Here is a 23,024-nt window from a genome sequence, read left to right on the forward strand (position 1 = left end):
AAGGCCTCATTCCACGTCAGGACTCATACCTATAATAGTGAATGGGGCCATTCACAGGTCTCTGATTTTTCACAGACCGGGGAGTCAGTGCAAAACTCCGAAGATGTAACCTATATTGATCCGAGACTTAAATATCAAAATAGGCAACGCAAATCTGTAAGTCCATATAAAAATAAATAAATCGGACAGCACATGAATAACATCAGAGTGCGGTCCGATTTTCACGGATTGTTAAATAGGAGAAACTAATTTTTTTCCCCACATACTGATGAAAAACTGATGACACTTGGAATAAAATCACTGAAAATTAGAGAATATTCACTGATGAAACTTGGTCCATTTTTCTGGTACATGAAAAACTTGTGTGTGATTGAGGCCTAACTGTGACATGTCTGCATTAGTCCCCTACCCAGCACCCGGGTCACTTGTGTCTAACCCTACATTGTACCATCATGCCAGTAGAAACATCACTTAATATTTTTAGAACACAACCTATATCACATGATCATACATCTTTTCTTCACCATCTGTTAACATGTGCCTCATCTTGGTTCCTTAATGGTATGTGTCCGAGTAACTTACTTATGTTGAACAAATCTTTCCACGAGTTCTGGCCTCAAACTGCATAGTCGGTGCCGATAAGGTTTAGGGAATCCATGGTTTTGACAGTTTTTTATTACGTCTTCTTCCTTCAGTTGAATAAAGTTCACATCGGGAGGGAAAGTCCTAAGGAGATCCAAAATGTAGTGCCGCCCGTCATTACCCACAATTCCTTTGCACTCAACAGAAGAACACAGAAGCACTTCTTCATCCTTCTCATTTAGCACCGTGTGCCTCATTATCCGCAGTGGTTTACAGGCCTTCTGGAGCAAGCTGAGATATTTTACATTTGTAGTTACGGTTTTACCAAAGTCAATAGAACCATATACAACACTTTGGTCTTCCTTCCGGTCCAGTATTCCAGGTATGATTGACTGAGCAGTGACCCTGTACCCTCTGTAATCGAGAACTACTGTGCCTAAGACATAGAGTTCCTCTATGTCCAAATCACTGTAGGCCTGTACTCCTCTTAGGTCATGGGTCGCGGCCACGTGAGCAGCATGATCTCCACCCAGGTCCTTGTAGTGATCTCTTACATCAAAGCCAAAGCTAAAAAAGATGTTGTTCCAAATAAACATTTGCATCTTTGTTTCCTCTCCAGGGTTAATTGCCATAACGTTTCCATCAATTACTGCCATAGCTCCTCGGGTGGATGCCCCAACAAAATCAGAGTTAATCTAGAAGGTATAACAATAAAGACAACAGTCAGCCAATATGAATGTACATCTATGTTCCAACATGATATGTACAAGAAATAGAGTTTTTAGATAGCACCAACTTCGGGTGATCTTAAAACATGGTCCCCTAGTTGTCACCCACCTTGCTCATTCGGGCCATTGACCTCGTAACCAAAGCTGAATATTTCCACAACCTGATCAGGCAGCAGAGTTTTAAGAAGGACTGCAACTAAACGTATCTACTGTATGTATGATAATTACGTTATGCGCCTATCAAGCTTTCATGCCATTATATTGGATGTCAAATCCATAAGGACATCAATAAATCAATCTACAATATACAATCAATATTCACTGGTATTACCTTAAAATTTGCTCTCTGTCGAAGGAGATGATCAGATGGGAGCTCCCGGGGAAGTTCTCGAGTTGTCTGCAGCTCCTCATTCCAGTCTCTTGTCTTAAAAACAAAGAATATTTGATATGTGAATCAAACCTTAAAATGAGGGTAACTCATCAATACAATTACAACAGTAACAGATTTACCTATACAGTAGATCTGTTTTTCCCTGCACAGATGTGAAAATTTTTTAACCTACTTATTCTCCTACATATAGTCTAATGGTAATAGGAAGCATTTTGTAAATTGCCTTCTATATGGTTACTGTATAGCAATCTACGTCCTAAATGAGTATGGACTAAGTACAAGGGGGAGGCAACAACATGTTAGAATTGTACAGGTTCCAAAAATTGGCACCGTTTACATTTAAAAATTAAAAAACTAACCATTGTTGTAATTTTTATTTCCTAAATCAATAGTACACATGAGAATAAGCAACTTTTTAAATAAATGGGGCTATAATAATCAATAATAATAATAACTTTTGTAATACATCTATCAGAGGATTGTGCCTTTTTATCCTCCTGGATTGATTGTACCCATGAATTGAGATTAACCAATCTCTAAGATGTGTATTCAGTGAAAAAAAAAGATTATCCCATTACTGAGATCAGAGGTAACAGTTGGTGTTTTTAAAACCCTATGGGTGACTAAAGGGGAGAGGAAGTGAGAAGCTAGATGTAGATATGGATTTTGTGCTGTAAGTAATGAAATCTGGAAGAATCATAGAATCAGCAGAATAAACAGAGTCATAAAGGTATATACAGTTGTGCTCAAAACTATCCTGGCAGAATTTTTGCTTTCTTGGCCTTTTTCCAGAGAATATGAATAATAGCACCAAAACTTTTACTCCACTCATGGTTAGTGGTTGGGTGGAGCCATTTATTGTCAAACTTCTGTGTTTTCTCTTTTTAAATCATAATGACAACCCAAAACGTCCAAATGACCCTGATCAAAAGTTTACATACCCCTTTTCTTAATACCATGTTTTGCCCCCTCTGACATCAATGACAGCTTGAAGTCTTATGGAGTAGTTGTGGATGATGTTCTTTATTTTCTCAGATGGTAAAGCTGCCCACTCTTCTTGGCAAAAAGCCTCCAGTTCCTGTAAATTCCTGGGCTGTCTAGCATGAATTGCGCACTTGAGATCTCCCCAGAGTTGCTCAATGATACTGAGGTCAAGAGACTGAGATGGCCACTCCAGACCCTTCACTTTGTTCTGCTGTAGTCAAAGACAGATTAACTTGGCCTTCTGTTTTGGATCGTTGTCATGTTGTAATATCCAAGGACGTCCCATGCATAGCTTCCGGGCTGATGATTGCAAATTTGCCTCCAGTATTTGCTGATAATGTGCTGCATTTATCATTCCTTCAACTTTGATCAAGTTTCCTGTGCCTTTGCAGCTCACACATCCCCAAAACATCAGCGATCCACCTCTGTGCTTTACAGTAGGAATGGTGTTCCTTTCATCATAGGCCTTGTTGACCTCTCTCCAAATATAACATTTATGGTTGTGGCCAAAAAGTTCAATTTTGGTCTCATCACTCCAAAATACCTTGTTCCAGAAGTTTTGAAACTTGTCTCTGTGCTATTTTGTGTATTGTAGGCGAGACACTTTGTGGCATTTGCCCAGTAATGCCTTTCTTCTGGCGACTCTACCATGCAGCCCATTTTTCTTCAAGCGCCTCCATATTGGGAATCTTGAAACAGCCACATTGCTAGTTTTCAGAAAGTCCAGTATTTAAGCTGATGTTATTTGTGGGATTTTCTTTGCATAACGAACAAATTTCCTGGCAGTTGTGGACAAAATTTTTGTTGGTCTACCTGACCGTGGGTTTTTTTTACAGAGCCCCTGATTTTCCATTGGTTAATCACAGTTTGAAAGCTGCAGACTAGCATTATCAATTCATTGGCTATGTTTTTGTATCCCTTTCCTGTTTTATACGTTTCTACTACCTTTTCCTGTAGATCCATTGACAATTCTTTTGCTTTCCCCCCCCATGACCCACAATCCACAACTGTCAGTGGCTGGATGAAAGATGCAAGAGTCTGTCTTGATCCCAGAAACTCACTCTGCTTTTATGCACACACTAATTACAAGCAAACAGGTCACAGGTGAAGATGTTACCTTCAGTAGCCATTCAAACCCATTTGCACCCCAGTCCGACACTGTTGTCATGCCAGACTGGTCATAAATTTTTGGTCGTACCTGGCCGGGAATGTGCTCCTCATACCCCAGACGTGAATTGTACGCATCCTCTGCCCGTACACAGTCTATGATATGATTGCTGCTTGGGGCAATCCAGCTATAAATCTGATATGGAGTTGAAATTCTCTCTAGTGGATGACGTTGAACCCTAAACAAATGGAATAAAAATATGTCTTATATTGGTGTCCTGCAAGTATAAACAAGATACTAAATACTCTAAGCAATCCTCTACAAGAGCACTTCAGCTGAAAAAAAAACAAAAACAAGAAATTACCAGATATCTCTACAGCTGGATGTGTCTGACAACAAGTATGTAGGCTGTCTCCAATGACAACCAGGAAAATTGTGAATACTTTGCTGGTCTTTGCTATGAGTGTATGCACTGTATATTTGTGGGATCCGGATAGCTATGTTGCAGACACTTACCTTTTCTTTTGAAGATTGGAAAAGTTTTTCTTGAAAGCTGGGCTAACCTGGTTCAGCAATTCCACAATACTGTGGCTCAAGTGGCTCGGTGATGCAGGTTTCGGATTAAATACTTCTGTTGTTGACCTTAAAAGCAATGCAAAATTATGTATGTTTTTATTTAAAGGGAACCTGTCAAAAAATAAACTTTCACCCCCATAACCATTAATATGAATGAGTAGCACAGAGCATTACTGCAGCATTGAGAAATCACATTTTAATGTTGTGTGTGGAAGTGCATTGGGAAATGATGACGCACTTCTAGCTTCTCAGTCTCATCTTTCTATTACCTACCAAGCAGCACCTGCCTCTGGCTGATTCACAGGTTAATTTCTTTGGTACACGACCTCTGACCTATCAATCAGCCAGGGGAGGGTGCTGCTAAATAAGAAATAGAGCGTGAAGCCGAGAAGCTGGAAGTGCGCCATCACGTCCAAATGCACTCCCAGACACCAACTTATCTTTTCAAGTGCTAAGCAGTCATATAAGTAGTTAGGGGAGGGGGTGGGGTCAGTAACATCTCTGATTTCCTTTAAGAAACACCCTAAAAGATAATTCGTATCCTAACAACCCCATCCTCTCCATCCCAATCTCTCTTCCACATCCCTTTCCCATAATTGGCTTGTGAGAGCCATTTTCCCTGTTCTTCAAATGTTGCTAATGTGGGTGACACAGCCTGAACTCAAGTGTTCCAATTCTAAAAGTTATATTATGGGACGTCTATTTAACCCCTTATTGTAAGCCCCTAACAAAGGCTTTATAATTAAACAAAAGCTAACAATTTTTCACATGTTCTGAGCAGAAACACTGAAAGTTTTGTTGCCCCGGAAGCACGATTTTGAGGTTCCAAGGTAGTCTCAGACACTTGAAGTATGACTGACCATTGAAAACATTCCTCACAATACTTACTGGTTGATGTAGAACCCCCTGTTGGACGAAGTGATATTAATGTGGTGGTCTTCCATTGTCACAATAGTTAAATATAAGAGATCTCCATGCATTTTCCGATTGCCTGGAGGAGGATTCCAACCGCTCATAATCAATGATTTCAGACATGGTGGAGTCTGCTGTAAAGACAGAATCAAATGAAAAAAAGTAACTGGGATCTCTCTAAAACAGACATTTATGACACTTGGATCAAGATAGCTGTTTCTCTAACTCCCATGGAAACAAGGGTCTATCTCTTGAAAGTCCTGATATATTTGCACAGAGACAACATTTTTCTAATTTTGGTTCTAGACATTACCACAATGAATTTTAAACAAAACAATTCAGATGCAGTTGAAGTTCAGACTTTCAGCTTTCTTTTGAGGTTATCCACATTAAAATTGGATGAATGGTTTAGGAGTTTCAGATGCTTAACACGTGCCACCCTGTTTTTAAAGGGACCAAAAGTAATTGGACAGATTAAATAATTGTAAATAAAATGTTCATTTCTAGTACTTGGTTGAAAACCCTTTGTTGGCAATGACTGCCTGAAGTCTTGAACTCATGGACATCACCAGATGCTGTGCTTCCTCCTTTTTGATGCTCTGCCAGGCCTTCACTGCGGTGGTTTTCAGTTGCTGTTTGTTTGTGGGCCTTTCTGTCTGAAGTTTAGTCTTTAACAAGTGAAATGCATGCGCAATTGGGTTGAGATCAGGTGACTGACTTGGCCATTCAAGAATATTCCACTTCTTTGCTTTAATAAACTCCTGGGTTGCTTTGGCTTTATGTTTTGGGTCATTGTCCATTTGTAGTATGAAATGACGACCAGTTTGGCTGCATTTGGCTGGATCTGAGCACACAGTATGGCTCTGAATACCTCAGAATTCATTCGGCTGCTTCAGTCATGTGTCACATCATCAATAAACACTAGTGACCCAGTGCCACTGGCAGCCATGCATGCCCAAGCCATCACACTGACTCCGCCGTGTTTTACAGATGATGTGGTATGCTTTGGATCGTGAGCTGTACCACGCCTTCGCCATACGTTTCTCTTTCCATCATTCTGGTAGAGGTTGATCTTGGTTTCATCCATCCAAAGAATGTTCTTCCAGAACTGTGCTGGCTTTTTTAGATGTTTTTTAGCAAAGTCCAGTCTAGTCTTTTTATTCTTGATGCTTATGAGTGGCTTGCACCGTGCAGTGAACCCTCTGTATTTACTTTCATGCAGTCTTCTCTTTATGGTAGATTTGGATATTGAAACGCCTACCTCCTGGAGAGTGCTGTTCACTTGGTTGGCTGTTGTGAAGGGGTTTCTCTCCACCATGGAGACTATTCTGCGATCATCCACCACTGTTGTCTTCCGTGGGCGCCCAGGTCTTTTTGCATAGATGAGTTCACCAGTGCTTTCCTTCTTTCTCAGGATGTACCAAACTGTAGATTTTGCCACTCCTAATGTTGTAGCAATTTCTCGGATGGTTTTTTTTTCTGTTTTTGCAGCTTAAGGATGGCTTGTTTCACCTGCATGGAGAGCTCCTTTGACCGCATGTTTCCTTCACAGCAAACCCTTCCAAATGCAAGCAGCACACCTCAATTCAACTCCAGGCCTTTTATCTGCTTAATTGAGAATGACATAACGAAGGGATTGCCCACACCTGTCCATGAAATAGCCCTGGAGACAGTTGTCCAATTACTTTTGGTCCCTTTAAAAACAGGGTGGCACATGTTAAGGAGCTGAAACTCCTAAACCCTTAATCCAATTTTAATGTGGATACCCTCAAAAGAAAGTGAAAGTCTGAACTTCAACTGCATCTGAATTGTTTGGTTTTTTTTTAAATTCATTGTGGTAATGTCTAGAACCAAAATTAGAAAAATGTTGTCTCTGTCCAAATACATGTGGACCTAACTGTATGTGTATATATATACACTCACTGGCCACTTTATTAGGTACACCATGCTAGTAAGGGGTTGGACCCCCTTTTGCCTTCAGAACTGCCTCAATTCTTCGTGGCAGAGATTCAACAAGGTGCTGGAAGCATTCCTCAGAGATTTTGGACCATATTGACATGATGGCATCACACAGTTAGCGCAGATTTGTCGTCTGCACATCCCTGATGCGAATCTCCCGTTCCACCACATCCCAAAGATGCTCTATTGGATTGAGATCTGGTGACTGAGGAGGCCATTTGAGTACAGTAAACTCATTGTCATGTTCAAGAAACCAATCTGAGATGATTCGAGCTTTATGACATGGCGCATTATCCTGCTGAAAGTAGCCATCAGATGTTGGGTACATTGTGGTCATAAAGGGATGGACATGGTCAGCAACAATACTTAGGTAGGCTGTGGCGTTGCAACGATGCTCAATTGGTACCAAGGGGCCCAAAGAGTGCCAAGAAAAAATTCCCCACACCATGACACCACCACCACCAGCCTGAACCGTTGATACAAGGCTGGATGGATCCATGCTTTCATGTTGTTTACGCCAAATTCTGACCCTACCATCCGAATGTCGCAGCAGAAATCAAGACTCATCAGACCAGGCAACGTTTTTCCAATCTTCTACTGTCCAATTTCGATGAGCTTGTGCAAATTGTAGCCTCAGTTTCCTGTTCTTAGCTGAGAGGAGTGGTACCCAGTGTGGTCTTCTGCTGCTGTAGCCCATCTGCCTCAAAGTTCGACGCACTGTGCGTTCAGAGATGCTCTTCTGCCTACCTTGGTTGTAACGGGTGGCAATTTGAGTCACTGTTGCCTTTCTATCAGCTCGAACCAGTCTGCCCATTCTCCTCTGACCTCTGGCATCAACATGGCATTTCCGGCCACAGAACTGCCGCTCACTGGATTTTTTTTCTTTTTCGGACCATTCTCTGTAAACCCTAGAGATGGTTGTGCGTGAAAATCCCAGTAGATCAGCAGTTTCTGAAATTCTCAGACCAGCCCTTCTGGCACCAACAATCATGCCACGTTCAAAGGCACTCAAATCACCTTTCTTCCCCATACTGATGCTCGGTTTGAACTGCAGGAGATTGTCTTGACCATGTCTACATGCCTAAATGCACTGAGTTGCCGCCATGTGATTGGCTGATTAGAAATTAAGTCTTAACACACAGTTGGACAGGTGTACCTAATAAAGTGGCCAGTGAGTGTATATATATATATATATATATATATATATGGAAAAATTAATTATGACTAAAAGTGATGTTAAGAAGCATCTCTGGCAGAATGCCCTAAATTGTGACATCAATCAGTGGGGTGGGTACCCAGAACAGTAGGAAGAAAGTTACCTTGATGTCGAAACTGATTGGTTGAAGAGCTTGTAAAGGACGCTCTATACTTCCTGGAAGAATATATTCTGGTGGAGAACAGTCTATGGCTTCCAGCTCTTGTTCTGCAGTTGAACGCTTCTTCTTTTTTCCACTGTTTTCAGAACTGGAGGAATCTAAATGAGGGAAAACAGATTTTTTTTTTTAGAAATAGATACATCCAGGGTGAAACAGGAAATCTTTATGAAAAAATCTTAAAATCTAATTTTTGGTACCTCCAATGTCACCTTCTGAAATGCTGCTGAGGAAGGACAGTGAGCTGCAGTCTATTCCATTGTAGGCATCAGTTAATTCCAAGCTTTTCAACAAGTCCCTGAAATGGCGTATGTGAATTCGTGCCTCTCTGATGGTATATGGTTCTAAGAAAGAAAACATTTGAAATGTAATTAATGTCATGAGATCCCAATCACCTCATACCATGCACTGTCCTCCCTCCCCCACTGCATCTAACTCACTCTCTGATTTTGAACCAGTCACAGAAGAAGAAGTAAGCAGGCCCCTTGCATCTTCTCGCCCAACCACTTGCACCAGTGACCCATTTCCGTCACATCTCTTCCAGTCCCTTTCCCCTGCTGTCACCCCTCACCTAACTAAAATATTTAACCTCTCTCTCTTCAGGTATCTTTCCCTCCTCATTTAAGCATGCCATCATACATCCACTACTTAAAAAACCATCCCTCGACCAAAACTGTGCGGCTAACTATAGACCTGTCTTTAATCTTCCCTTCATCACTAAACTCCTGGAATGCCTGGTTCACTCCCGTCTTATCCGCTATCTCTTTGATAACTCTCTTCTCGACCCTCTCCAATCCGGTTTCTGCTCTTTACACTCTACTGAAACTGCCCTCACTAACGTCTCTAATGATCTACTAACAGCTAAATCAAATGGTCATTACTCCATGCTAATTCTCTTGGATCTCTCTGCAGCATTCGACACTGTGGATCATCAGCTCATCCTCACTATGCTCAGTTCCATTGGCCTCAAGGACACCGTTCTCTCCTGGTTCTCCTCCTATCTCTCTGACTGCTCCTTTACTGTATTTTTTGCTGGTTCATCCTCCTCTCACCTTCCCCTTACTGTTGGGGTTCCTCAAGGATCGGTTCTAGAACCCCTCCTCTTCTCCTTGTACACTGCCCCTATTGGTCAAACAATCAGTACATTTGGTTTCCAGTACCATCTCTATGCTGATGACACCCAATTATAAGCTTCTTCTCCTGACATCACGCCAGCCTTTCTAGAAAACACCAGCGATTGTCTAAACGCTGTGTCTAACATCATGTCCTCACTATATCTGAAACTGAACCTGTCAAAGACTGAACTCCTTGTGTTTCCTCCCTCTACTAATGTACCTATACCCGACATTGCCATTTCTGTGTGTGGTTCCACTATTACTCCCCAGCAACATGCCTGCTGTCTTGGGGTCATACTTGACTCCGAGTTTTCCTTTGCCCCCACATTCGATCACTGGCTCGCTCTTGTCATCTGCACCTCAAAAACATTTCTAGAATTCGACCTTTTCTTACTTTTCACTCTGCAAAAACTCTTACTGTTTCTCTTATTCATTCTCGTCTCGACTATTGTAACTCTCTTCTAATCGGTCTCCCTCTTACCAAACTCTCCCCCTTCCAATCTGTCTTGAATTCTGCAGCCAGGATCATATTCCTCACCAATCGTTACACCGATGCCTCTAACTTGTGCCAGTCATTACACTGGCTACCCATCCACTCCAGAATTCAGTATAAACTTATTACCCTCACCCACAAAGCCCTCCATGGCTCAGCACCACCCTACATCTCCTCCCTTGTTTCAGTATACCATCCTACCCGTGCCCTGAAAAACGCATTTATTCAGACTGGCCTATCGCCTCATCATATTAACCTAATCTATCCCTGTGTGGCACAGCCAAAAGTTTTACCATAACCAGGTTCCCCGCATCATGTTCCCACATGCTTTATGCATCCATTAGCCCTCTGTGTCTGTACTGTTACACACTTAACATTATGGCTGGTCCATACAATCAGGGCAACTGTTACCACCCACCTTTTGTGTCTACCTTTTTCCTCATAGATTGTAAGCTTGCGAGCAGGGCCCTCATTCCTCTTGGTATTTGTTATAATCTATGTGATTATTGTTATGCTGTAATGTCTATTGTCTGTACAAATCCCCTCTGAAATGTAAAGTGCTGCGGAATATATCGGCGCTATAGAAATAAAATTTATTATTATTATTATTATCCTCTGCTCCATGTGAGATATATATTTATTACATACACTTACCTTCCACCACTTTTAAAACAGAACCTTCTTTCAGACCCTCAACTGACTTAAGTTCTGAAAAGTTGTCCAGAACATTCCCATCAAATTGCAGTGAAAAGCAAGTTCTATGGCAGGAATCTTCATGTTCCATCAATACCTGGATAATCTCTTGCACCAGTTCTTTCGATGATACCTGTGCACATAAAGTACGACATACAATTCCTTTCTACATACCAATGAGCTCAGAAATTATAGAGTTTGGAATGTTTGTAGGATTTTTTGCCTATGTATCAAGAAAAACATCTGTGAGGTGAAGCACTGATGTTGTGTAAGAAATTCACTGTTCTTGTTCCTCTCAAAGGTGTTCATTTGGGTTGCGGTAAGGTGACAAATTCACCTGACTATGCCTTTATGGACCTTGCTTTGTGTTCTGGTGCAGAGTCCTGCTGGAACCGAAAAGAGCCCACCCCCACACTGCTCCCACAAAGATGGAAGCATAACATTATCAAAAATGTCTAGCTGTGATGAAGAATTACGATTTCCCTTTACTAGAACTAAGTGACCTAGGACAATTCCTGAAAAACAACCCAATAACAGCATCCATCCTCCACCAAACTTTACAGTGGGCACAATGCAGTCCGGCATTGTACTTTAGTTTTATACACCTGGGGAGACCAGACTGAATGAAAAACCTGATTTCAATAATTAAGAGATGCGGGCTAATACTTTTGTCCATGTAATGTGTGTGCATATATTATACAGTGGGGCAAAAAAGTATTTAGTCAGTCAGCAATAGTGCAAGTTCCACCACTTAAAAAGATGAGAGGCGTCTGTAATTTACATCATAGGTAGACCTCAACTATGGGAGACAAACTGAGAAAAAAAAATCCAGAAAATCACATTGTCTGTTTTTTTTTCATTTTATTTGCATATTATGGTGGAAAATAAGTATTTGGTCAGAAACAAAATTTCATCTCAATACTTTGTGATGTATCCTTTGTTGGCAATGACAGAGGTCAAACGTTTTCTGTAAGTCCTCACAAGGTTGCCACACACTGTTGTTGGTATGTTGGCCCATTCCTCCATGCAGATCTCCTCTAGAGCAGTGATGTTTTTGGCTTTTCGCTTGGCAACACGGTCTTTCAACTCCCTCCAAAGGTTTTCTATAGGGTTGAGATCTGGAGACTGGCTAGGCCACTCCAGGACCTTGAAATGCTTCTTACGAAGCCACTCCTTCGTTGCCCTGGCGGTGTGCTTTGGATCATTGTCATGTTGAAAGACCCAGCCACGTTTCATATTCAATGCCCTTGCTGATGGAAGGAGGTTTGCACTCAAAATCTCACGATACATGGCCCCATTCATTCTTTCATGTACCCGGATCAGTCGTCCTGGCCCCTTTGCAGAGAAACAGCCCCAAAGCATGATGTTTCCACCACCATGCTTTACAGTAGGTATGGTGTTTGATGGATGCAACTCAGTATTCTTTTTCCTCCAAACACGACAAGTTGTGTTTCTACCAAACAGTTCCAGTTTGGTTTCATCAGACCATAGGACATTCTCCCAAAACTCCTCTGGATCATCCAAATGCTCTCTAGCAAACTTCAGACGGGCCCGGACATGTACAGGCTTAAGCAGTGGGACACGTCTGGCACTGCAGGATCTGAGTCCATGGTGGCGTAGTGTGTTACTTATGGTAGGCCTTGTTACATTGATCCCAGCTCTCTGCAGTTCATTCACTAGGTCCCCCCGCGTGGTTCTGGGATTTTTGCTCACCGTTCTTGTGATCATTCTGACCCCACGGGGTGGGATTTTGCGTGGAGCACCAGATCGAGGGAGATTATCAGTGGTCTTGTATGTCTTCCATTTTCTAATTATTGCTCCCACAGTTGATTTCTTCACTCCAAGCTGGTTGGCTATTGCAGATTCAGTCTTCCCAGCCTGGTGCAGGGCTACAATTTTGTTTCTGGTGTCCTTTGACAGCTCTTTGGTCTTCACCATAGTGGAGTTTGGAGTCAGACTGTTTGAGGGTGTGCACAGGTGTCTTTTTATACTGATAACAAGTTTAAACAGGTGCCATTACTACAGGTAATGAGTGGAGGAAAGAGGAGACTCTTAAAGAAGAAGTTACAGGTCTGTGAGAGCCAGAAATCTTGATTGCTTGTTTCTGACCAAATACTTATTTTCCACCATAATATGCAAATAAAATGAAAAAAAAACAGACAATGTGATTTTCTGGATTTTTTTTTCTCAGTTTGTCTCCCATAGTTGAGGTCTACCTATGATGTAAATTACAGACGCCTCTCATCTTTTTAAGTGGTGGAACTTGCACTATTGCTGACTGACTAAATACTTTTTTGCCCCACTGTATATATATATATATACACTCACTGGCCACTTTATTAGGTACACCATGCTAGTAACGGGTTGGACCCCCTTTTGCCTTCAGAACTGCCTCAATTCTTCGTGGCAGAGATTCAACAAGGTGCTGGAAGCATTCCTCAGAGATTTTGGACCATATTGACATGATGGCATCACACAGTTGGCGCAGATTTGTCGGCTGCACATCCCTGATGCGAATCTCCCGTTCCACCACATCCCAAAGATGCTCTATTGGATTGAGATCTGGTGACTGAGGAGGCCATTTGAGTACAGTGAACTCATTGTCATGTTCAAGAAACCAATCTGAGATGATTCGAGCTTTATGACATGGCGCATTATCCTGCTGAAAGTAGCCATCAGATGTTGGGTACATTGTGGTCATAAAGGGATGGACATGGTCAGCAACAATACTCAGGTAGGCTGTGGCATTGCAACGATGCTCAATTGGTACCAAGCGGCCCAAAGAGTGCCAAGAAAAAATTCCCCACACCATGACACCACCACCACCAGCCTGAACCGTTGATACAAGGCAGGATGGATCCATGCTTTCATGTTGTTTACGCCAAATTCTGACCCTACCATCCGAATGTCGCAGCAGAAATCGAGACTCATCAGACCAGGCAACGTTTTTCCAATCTTCTACTGTCCAATTTCGATGAGCTTGTGCAAATTGTAGCCTCAGTTTCCTGTTCTTAGCTGAGAGGAGTGGTACCCGGTGTGGTCTTCTGCTGCTGTAGCCCATCTGCCTCAAAGTTCGACGCACTGTGCGTTCAGAGATGCTCTTCTGCCTACCTTGGTTGTAACGGGTGGCAATTTGAGTCACTGTTGCCTTTCTATCAGCTCGAACCAGTCTGCCCATTCTCCTCTGACCTCTGGCATCAACAAGGCATTTCCGGCCACAGAACTGCCGCTCACTGGATTTTTTTTCTTTTTCGGACCATTCTCTGTAAACCCTAGAGATGGTTGTGCGTGAAAATCCCAGTAGATCAGCAGTTTCTGAAATACTCAGACCAGCCCTTCTGGCACCAACAATCATGCCACGTTCAAAGGCACTCAAATCACCTTTCTTCCCCATACTGATGCTCGGTTTGAACTGCAGGAGATTGTCTTGACCATGTCTACATGCCTAAATGCACTGAGTTGCCGCCATGTGATTGGCTGATTAGAAATTAAGTCTTAACACACAGTTGGACAGGTGTACCTAATAAAGTGGCCAGTGAGTGTATATATATATATATATATATATATATATATATATATATATAAAAGTAAAGAAAATAGGCAGCACTCAAATTAAATGTGAAAAAAAAGTGGATACTTTACTGATCCTCAAGTGGCAACGTTTCAACGGTGACCCGTCTTTATCAAGCCGGGTCACCGTTGAAACGTTGCCACTTGAGGATCAGTAAAGTATCCACTTTTTTTTCACATTTAATTTGAGTGCTGCCTATTTTTTTTACTTTTGTTAATTTGGCTGTTGGGACACTGCTGAATAGGTTTTGCACCAACTATTTAATTTTGGTAGTGCTGCCCTTTTTTATATATATATATATATATTATATAAAGCTCAAGTGTGTGTGTGTGTGTGTGTGTGTACGTCCGGGATTGGCATCCGCACCGTCGCAGCTACAGCCACAAAATTTGGCACAGTCACACGTCTGGACCCCGAGAGCGTCCTAGGCTATGTTGTGAGGCGAAGTTTTAACCCCGCGCGTTCCAATTCACCAAACAATTTTTCCCCTATCTACATAATGGGGAAAAAGTGTGTGTATCAAGCCCCACCCCTCATTATGATGTTACAATGGTTGCCATGACGACGCTGATGTCATCATAGGTTCCAAGCCCCGCCGCGCATTATGATGTCATAATGGTTGACTATGGGATGGAGGATGTGTATGACGGGTATATGGGCACTGAACTATGGGATGGCGAATATGTATGATGGGTATATGGGCATGGGACTATGGGATGGAGGATGTGTGATGGGTATATGGGCACGGGACTATGAGATGAAGGATGTGTGATGGGTATATGGGCACTCGACTATGGGATGGCGAATATGTATGATGGGTATATGGGCATGGGACTATGGGATGGAGAATATGTATGATGGGTATATGGGCATGGGACTATGGGATGGAGGATGTGTGATGGGTATATGGGCACTCGACTATGGGATCGTGGATATGTATGATGGGTATATGGGCACGGGACTATGGGATGGAGAATAATTATAATTTGTTATAACTATCCACAGTTAGTTACTATGCCCGGGCAGCGCCGGGCTCTTCAGCTAGTATATATATCTGGTTTAATTGTAATGGACAAAAACTCCAGTTTCCATTCATTGAGTTCAGGGATCCTGGAAAAAACAACCCTTTTTCTACTAATATGATCAATGTAAAAGATACGTAGTATTCATTTTGTACTATGGAGGGTAATGGTATGATCATAAACTGAAGTACTAAAAATTTTAATTACCTATAATTGTAACAATCAAACCAGGTTTTATATGTACAAAGTGTAGCAGGGCAGCTGCGGGAGTGTCATGTACATTCCATGTCGGTGTCATATATTTTGCTGGAGTGGAAGAAAAGAGAAGACGCCAATCCGACCAGGACAGTCCAGGGTTCGGGCTGCGTAGTGAGCCTTAACGGTAATGGATCTGAGAAATTTTTGTAAAAGTGTATTGTACGCTCACGAGTGCCTCTAATAATGAGAGATGTTATATGTAATGTATAATTAGTGGTCAGACAGCCCGGAATTAATTGTCATAATGTGAAGTACTTGTTTTGCCAAGTGAGAAGATAATAGAGCTGATTTCCACCAGTTATGACCAGGGTCAGACCGGCCCACCAGAGAACCGGAGGATTCTCTGGTGGGCCCAGGTACTGACATCTGCTAGCATATAGAACCGGCAGCTGCCAAGGGCCCACGCTTTTTCCAGGTGCTCCCAGCCAGTAGCATGCCTCTAATAATGAGAGATGCTATATGTAATGTATAATTAGTGGTCAGACAGCCCAGAATTAATTGTCATAATGTGAAGTACTTGTTTTGCCAAGTGAGAAGATAATAGAGCTGATTTCCACCAGTTATGACCAGGGTCAGACCGGCCCACCAGAGAACCAGAGGATTCTCTGGTGGGCCCAGGCACTGACATCTGCTGGCATATAGAACCGGCAGCTGCCTAGGGCCCCCGCTTTTTCCAGGTACCCCCAGCCAGTGGCATGTCACTAATAGCGTCACACCACACAGCTGCTATGGAATCAGTGAGTCAGGGGGGCATGCCCGATGCCAGCAGAGCACCAGCAGGTGACAGGAAACAGGAGTTGGCTGCTGTGGCTAAAGCCTGTGCCCGCTGCTAAAGAGAAATGAATATTCACTGTTCCTTTATATCCTATGAGGGGGCTACATTATATTCAGTAGGGGACTGCATTATAATCTTTGAGTGGGTTGCAATATAATCTGAGGGGTCTACATTATATTTTATGGGGGGCTGCCTTATACCCTATGAGGGGGCTGCATTATACCTTATGAGGGGGCTGCATTTTATTCTATGGGGGGGCTGCTTTATACTCTGAGGAGGCTACATAATATTTTGTTGGTGGGCTGCTTTATACCGTATAAGGGGGCAGCAATATATGCTGTGTGGGGGCTGCATTGTACCCTATGAGAGGACTACATTATACCCTATGAGGGGGCTGTATTATATTCTAGGAGGGTGCTGCATTATACCCTATGAGGGGGTTGCATTATACTCTGAGGGGGCTACATTCTATTCTGTGTGGGGGGTGCATTATACCCTATGAGGGGTCTACATTATACCATATGAGGAGGCTACTTTATATTCTATGGGGGGCTACATTATACTATATTAGGGGGGCTGCATTATACCCAACGAGGGGGCAGCAATATACTCTATAGGGAGCTGCATTATATTCTATGAGGGGGGCTACATTATACGCTATGAGGGGGCTACCCCAACCCCTGCTATATCACTAACACGTGTTCTACCTTACATTACACCCTGATATTAGCGTGTTTTATCGCACAATTGGTGGTCTTGTATTTATTTCTATGTAGCTACATAGTGGGCCCCAAGAACGATTTTCTCTGGTGGGCCCAAAGTGCTCCAGTACGACGTCGGTTGTGACCCTATGAAATCTGATGGAGAATTTCACAATTTTATATGGATTACACATAAAGCCCCTCTACCTATAGTCTCTGTATGAAATTGGGGGCACATGAAGGAGTTGTCATACAGTTGGGTGCATTGACCTCCACTTTCTTAATATTTTCCTGCCTGAGTGAAAGTATACCACAGCTTGTAGGCAACAAAAATCCGAGCTCTGATTAGACCGAGTCTCAGCACCCTATCAAAAATGTCTTATGTCATATTTTCTTTGATAAGTCGGAGGATAAAAATGGGCACAAATCTATACAGACATTTTAGATCTGAACACTCATAAAAATGTCTCACCTGTATTTCAATACAGTCTCCTCCCGGTAGCTGAATAGTCACATTATACAGATCCTGAGAACTGTGCGTGTCCCCTGTCGGGGTTACACCTTTGAGTGCTTTTCCTGCTGACACTTTGGTAATATCTATAAATATAATACATAGTAGGACATGAGTATTTTATTATTAATAAGCTATGAAAGAGATATTTATTCCACGAGGGTAACAGGTCCACTTTTCTCAGGATCACTTGGGGACAATCTTTCAGTCTGTTAATCACACAGAGCCTGACAGCAAGAGGACATATTAATAAATATTGTATGTGTACATGTCGATTTGTAACATTTTTTTTTTTTTACTGGGTCCACTTCAAAAAGCGTCTAAAAAAAATTCAAAAATGCTATTTCCTATTCATTTCTATTTTGCTGTTCATATTTTGTCTTTTGAGCTTTTTTCTGGCCTGTACGATCAAAAAGGCTGCAAAAAAAAAAAAGTGCTTGAAGACTTTTTTTTTTTTTTAAACGCATCAAAACCTGTTCAAAATAGCTTTAGAAATGAAAAACTCCCCATAGAATGAGGTCTTACTGAAGCAGTTTTCACTAGAAAACTCACCATTTTCTAACACCTCTAAAAAGCTTTGTGTGCCCATACCCATAGTGTAAAAAATAGGGTGCAGTGTTGCACATAGCAAAAAAAAAAAACAGATTTTTTTTAAATTAACCTATAAAAACTAGAGATCATCCAAAAATGTCTTCTCTCCACGATTAATGCAAACAGAAAATTATTGCTACAGTCTGAAATTTCATCCCCTGTGGGCAAATATTTGTAATGTATTAACCTGCTCTTATTAAGACCCTCCAGCAAAGTATTCTGCAGACGCTCACCGATCCCCCTTACACAGGACGCCGTCAGATGAGACATTTGAGATGACTTCACCCGTGGTCACGCACTGCATGCTTTCATTTCTACCATGTCAAATTTCCCTAACTCTCAAAAATCTGTGGATGTTGGCGGTTTTATTACATACCATCTGACTTCACCTTTTGTGTTTAAGGGGTTGTCCGATGCTTGCAAATTCAGCGTCAATGGGGTAGGGTGGGATCATTTAAAGTGCCATTCGAGAATTTTTTTTAATTTCACTGCTGGAGTGGAATCACTAATCCATGTTTCCTGCCCCTAGTAAAATGCTCACCAGCCGCCGTCTTTTGATCTTCCCAGTCAGGGCCGGACTGGCCATCTGGCAAATCCCAGAAGGGCCTGTCTGGTCATGGGCTGCCTTGTCTGCTATGTTGTTAACAGAATTGGAGTTCTCGAGACACCCATACTGTTAAGAGTTGTGACGGAGCACAAAGTCACTTACCCCAGCAGGCCATGGGTGTCATTAGAAATATTGGTCTTGTAGTAAGTCTTGCTTTCTTCTATCTAGGGTAATATTAGTAATATATCCCATCTGGTGCTTGGGGACGGGGACAGCATGGGCCTGTGTGATTTCAAACGCCAGGGCTGAATTTCAGCCCCAGTCCGTACCTGTTCCCGGTGCTGCTCTGGCTCCACACCACCATCTTGAGACCGCAGCTCCTGACTTACTGGAAGTCAGAGGTATCGATCACAAGCTCTCAATATAAGTCTATGAGGGCCTCGTTCTGTTCTGGGTCTCCTAGACTTGCAGGGAGAAGTGACCTCCGGCTCGCCCAGCAAACACTGGAGTGATCCGGCAGGTCACAAACAGCAGAAGACGATTGGAGCGGTGCAGATGACAGAAGACAGTGGCTGTTAAGAATAATACTATATGCATTGAACTTACATTAGTAACACCACTACAATGGTGGAATAATAAAATAAAATCCAGTAGTCACCTCCTAGCTTTATCTAATTGCATGGAATGTGAAGATTACAGCTGAACATCAGGTGTTGATTGGCTGCAGCGCTTACATGACATGACCTCTGGATGTTAAACGGGGGATAGAGTACTCAGTGCAGCGGATCAGTACTAGTTCAGGAGATGAGTGTAGCTTTTTGTTTTTTTTTACCACACCCTGGTCCTATACTATACAGACAATAACTGGTACCACTTTAAAAATTTTGCCAAAACTTTATAAAGGTCATCAGGAAACATGGCTATCTGATCATGTAAGAAAAGTCATCGGAGCAGCAGAATTAAGTAACATTGGTCCCAGTGCTGTCCGTGTAATGTCGTTATTTTACGCAGACAGCATACGGACTGAATATACGGTGGTGTGAACGTAGCCTTAGGCTCTGTATTCATCCATGCTGGAGACAATCTGTGTCATAGGTGCCGTCATTTTTAATGTGTTCTTTTTCCTATTATAATGACAGACCCCAATATTGTAATTTTTCTATGTTATATAAGACATTGCCTAGCTATTGAAGCCACACGTGGATTTCTGCAGCGTACATTTACACTCATGAAGCTGAATCGATTGAGAGAACCCTTCAGAAAAACCAACATTAGAAGTTACCTTGGTAATACATGTGTTATACTGGAAAACCCACCACAGCATGGCTAAAGGATGTCATTGACATACTTATCATATAAAGGGTTAAATAGATTAAGAAAGAAATTACTGTCATATAAATGTTGGACAACTTTATTGGTTTTGTGATTAGATACAATATCTTAGATCCATATAAAATCAAGATATTCCTACAGCCGGGGGGAAGGGGTCAGTTCTGAAAACTAAAGTAGGACTATTTGTCATGGCTGGCTTCACCCGTCAGTGCCCCAAATACCACCCAGTACATGCCCCACCAGCAAAGCCTTAAGTGCACCACTGTCCAAATATATCAGATATGTACATAGAGGTCAATATATGTAACTTGCCAAATATTCTACTTCTCATTTGTGGTGGATGATAGGTAAGGTGTCCTAGGCAGGACAGGACATAGACAGAAGATGTCCCTGTGTTAGAACAGTATATGGGCCCTATGCAGTCTAATAATTCATTCATAATGCATAATTCCACTTGCTTTGGAGGTAGAAGTGGCCCCATAACTCTTGGGTCCCTTGTGTAGTTGCACCAATGGAAGGTCCACCCCTGGATTTGTTACTTCTCTACAAAGTTTTCTCTTCTAGTCCTGCTGCATATGGCCAGTACTGGTCCAAACCCCAGATCCCTCAGTAGTCCTGCTGTGTATGGCAAGTACTGGTCCAGACCCCAGATCCCCCAGTAGTCCTGCTGTGTATGGCCAGTACTGGTCCAGACCCCAGATCCCCCAGTAGTCCTGCTGTGTATGGCCAGAACTGGTCCAGACCCCGGATCCCCCAGTAGTCCTGCTGTGTATGTCCAAGACTGGTCCAGACCCCAGATCTCCCAGTAGTCCTGCTGTGTATGGCCAGTACTGGTCCAGACCCCAGATCCCCCAGTAGTCCTGCTGTGTATGGCCAGCACTGGTCCAGACCCCAGATCCCCCAGTAGTCCTGCTGTGTATGACCAGAACTGGTCCAGACCCCGGATCCCCCAGTAGTCCTGCTGTGTATGTCCAAGACTGGTCCAGACCCAAGATCTCCCAGTAGTCCTGCTGTGTATGTTCAAGACTGGTCCAGACCCCAGATCTCCCAGTAGTCTTGCTGTGTATGGCCAGTACTGGTCCAGACCCCAGATCCCTCAGTAGTCCTGCTGTGTATGGTCAGTACTGGTCCAGACCCCAGATCCCTCAGTAGTCCTGCTGTGTATGGCCAGTAGTGGTCCAGACCCCAGATCCCCCAGTAGTCCTGCTGTGTATGGCCAGTACTGGTCCAGACCCCAGATCCCCCAGTAGTCCTGCTGTGTATGGCCAGTATTGGTCCAGACCCCAGATTCCCCAGTAGTCCTTCTGTGTATGGCCAATACTGGTCCAGACACCAGATTCCTCAGTCGTCCTGCTGTGTATGGCCAGTACTGGTCCAGACACCAGATTCCTCAGTAGTCCTGCTGTGTATAGCCAGTACTGGTCCAGATGCCAGATTCCCCAGTAGTCCTGCTGTGTATGGCCAGTACTGGTCCAGACCCCAGATTCCCCAGTAGTCCTGCTGTGTATGGCCAGTACTGGTCCAGACCCCAGATTCCCCAGTAGTCCTGCTGTGTATGGCCAGTACTGGTCCAGACCCCAGATTCCCCAGTAGTCCTGCTGTGTATGGCCAGCAATGGTCCAGACACCAGATCCCTCAGTAGTCCTGCTGTGCATGGCCAGTACTGATCAAGAGTGCGAACATATATTCCCATTAAAAACAATTTTATTATTAAATATTAAAATATCACCAACCCAGTGTATACCATATCACAAGGCATATTAATCTTAGTGCTGTGATATAGCTTTTTTCATAGTCCCTGCTGTATTTATGTCAATCTTTTTGCAATTTGGATGACCTAGATTTATGTGCAATAGAGCTATTAACAATATAACCTGTCAGCAATTGACTCTTGATAATTAAGTTCTATCTATTCATCTCTACATTATCATTTATTGTTTTCCCACCTATAGATCATCAGGGTTAACTAGGGCTAGTCTGGGACAGCCGTCGCGGAGTGGGGGGCGCCAAAAAATCGTTATCTTCTACGGTGCCAACCTCCACTGCTAGGAAGGGACAGCAGAATAGTGTAGGTTATCAGACAAGTTATTTTCTATGCTGACTTGTGATATGGTATACACTGGGTTGGTGATATTTTAATATTTAATAATAAAAATTGTTTTTGATGAGAATATATGTTCGCACTATATAATTTTGTTCCTTAGTCCTTTGGACTCTATTTAGTTTTTGATTTAGTTTTTGGAATGGCCAGTACTGATCCAGACCCCAGATTCCCCAGTAGTCCCGCTGTGCATGGCCAGTACTGGTCCAGACCCCAGATTCCCCAGTAGTCTCGCTGTGTATGGCCAGTACTGGTCCAGAACCCAGATTCCCCAGTAGTCCCGCTGTCTATGGCCAGTACTGGTCCAGAACCCAGATTCCCCAGTAGTCCTTCTGTGTATGGCCAGTACTGGTCCAGACCACCAGATCCCCCAGTAGTCCTGCTTTGTATGGCCAGTACTGGTCCAGACCCCAGATCCCCCAGGAGTCCTGCTGTATATGGCCAGTACTGGTCCAGACCCCAGATCTCCCAGTAGTCTTGCTGTGTATGGCCAGTACTGGTCCAGACCCCAGATCCCCCAGGAGTCCTGCTGTGTATGGCCAGTACTGGTCCAGACCCCAGATCTCCCAGTAGTCCTGCTGTGTATGGCCAGAACTGGTCCAGACCCCAGTAGTCCTGCTGTGTATGGCCAGTACTGGTCCAGACCCCAGATCTCCCAGTAGTCCTGCTGTGTATGGCCAGTACTGGTCCAGACCCCAGAT

The 23,024-nt window shown here is 43.0% G+C and overlaps 1 protein-coding gene across 1 annotated transcript in view; it reads right to left on the reverse strand.

The window, feature by feature from the left end:
• The window catches only part of LOC141096196 (clustered mitochondria protein homolog), a 60,102-nt gene that overhangs the window by 32,500 nt on the left and 4,578 nt on the right, over positions 1-23,024 (reverse strand). Inside the window, exons 2-10 of the mRNA XM_073582670.1 lie at positions 17,714-17,838; positions 10,876-11,047; positions 8,814-8,957; positions 8,560-8,714; positions 5,258-5,415; positions 4,310-4,435; positions 3,884-4,031; positions 1,642-1,734; positions 583-1,277 (exon numbers count right to left, since the gene is read on the reverse strand). Of these exons, the coding sequence (XP_073438771.1) occupies positions 583-1,277; positions 1,642-1,734; positions 3,884-4,031; positions 4,310-4,435; positions 5,258-5,415; positions 8,560-8,714; positions 8,814-8,957; positions 10,876-11,047; positions 17,714-17,838 (1,816 nt within the window). The remainder of the gene's footprint in view (positions 1-582; positions 1,278-1,641; positions 1,735-3,883; positions 4,032-4,309; positions 4,436-5,257; positions 5,416-8,559; positions 8,715-8,813; positions 8,958-10,875; positions 11,048-17,713; positions 17,839-23,024) is intronic.

Source organism: Dendrobates tinctorius, unplaced genomic scaffold, assembly GCF_039654945.1.
Source record: "Dendrobates tinctorius isolate UK_male_01 unplaced genomic scaffold, ASM3965494v1 ptg000073l, whole genome shotgun sequence".
NCBI lineage: Eukaryota > Metazoa > Chordata > Amphibia > Anura > Dendrobatidae > Dendrobates > Dendrobates tinctorius.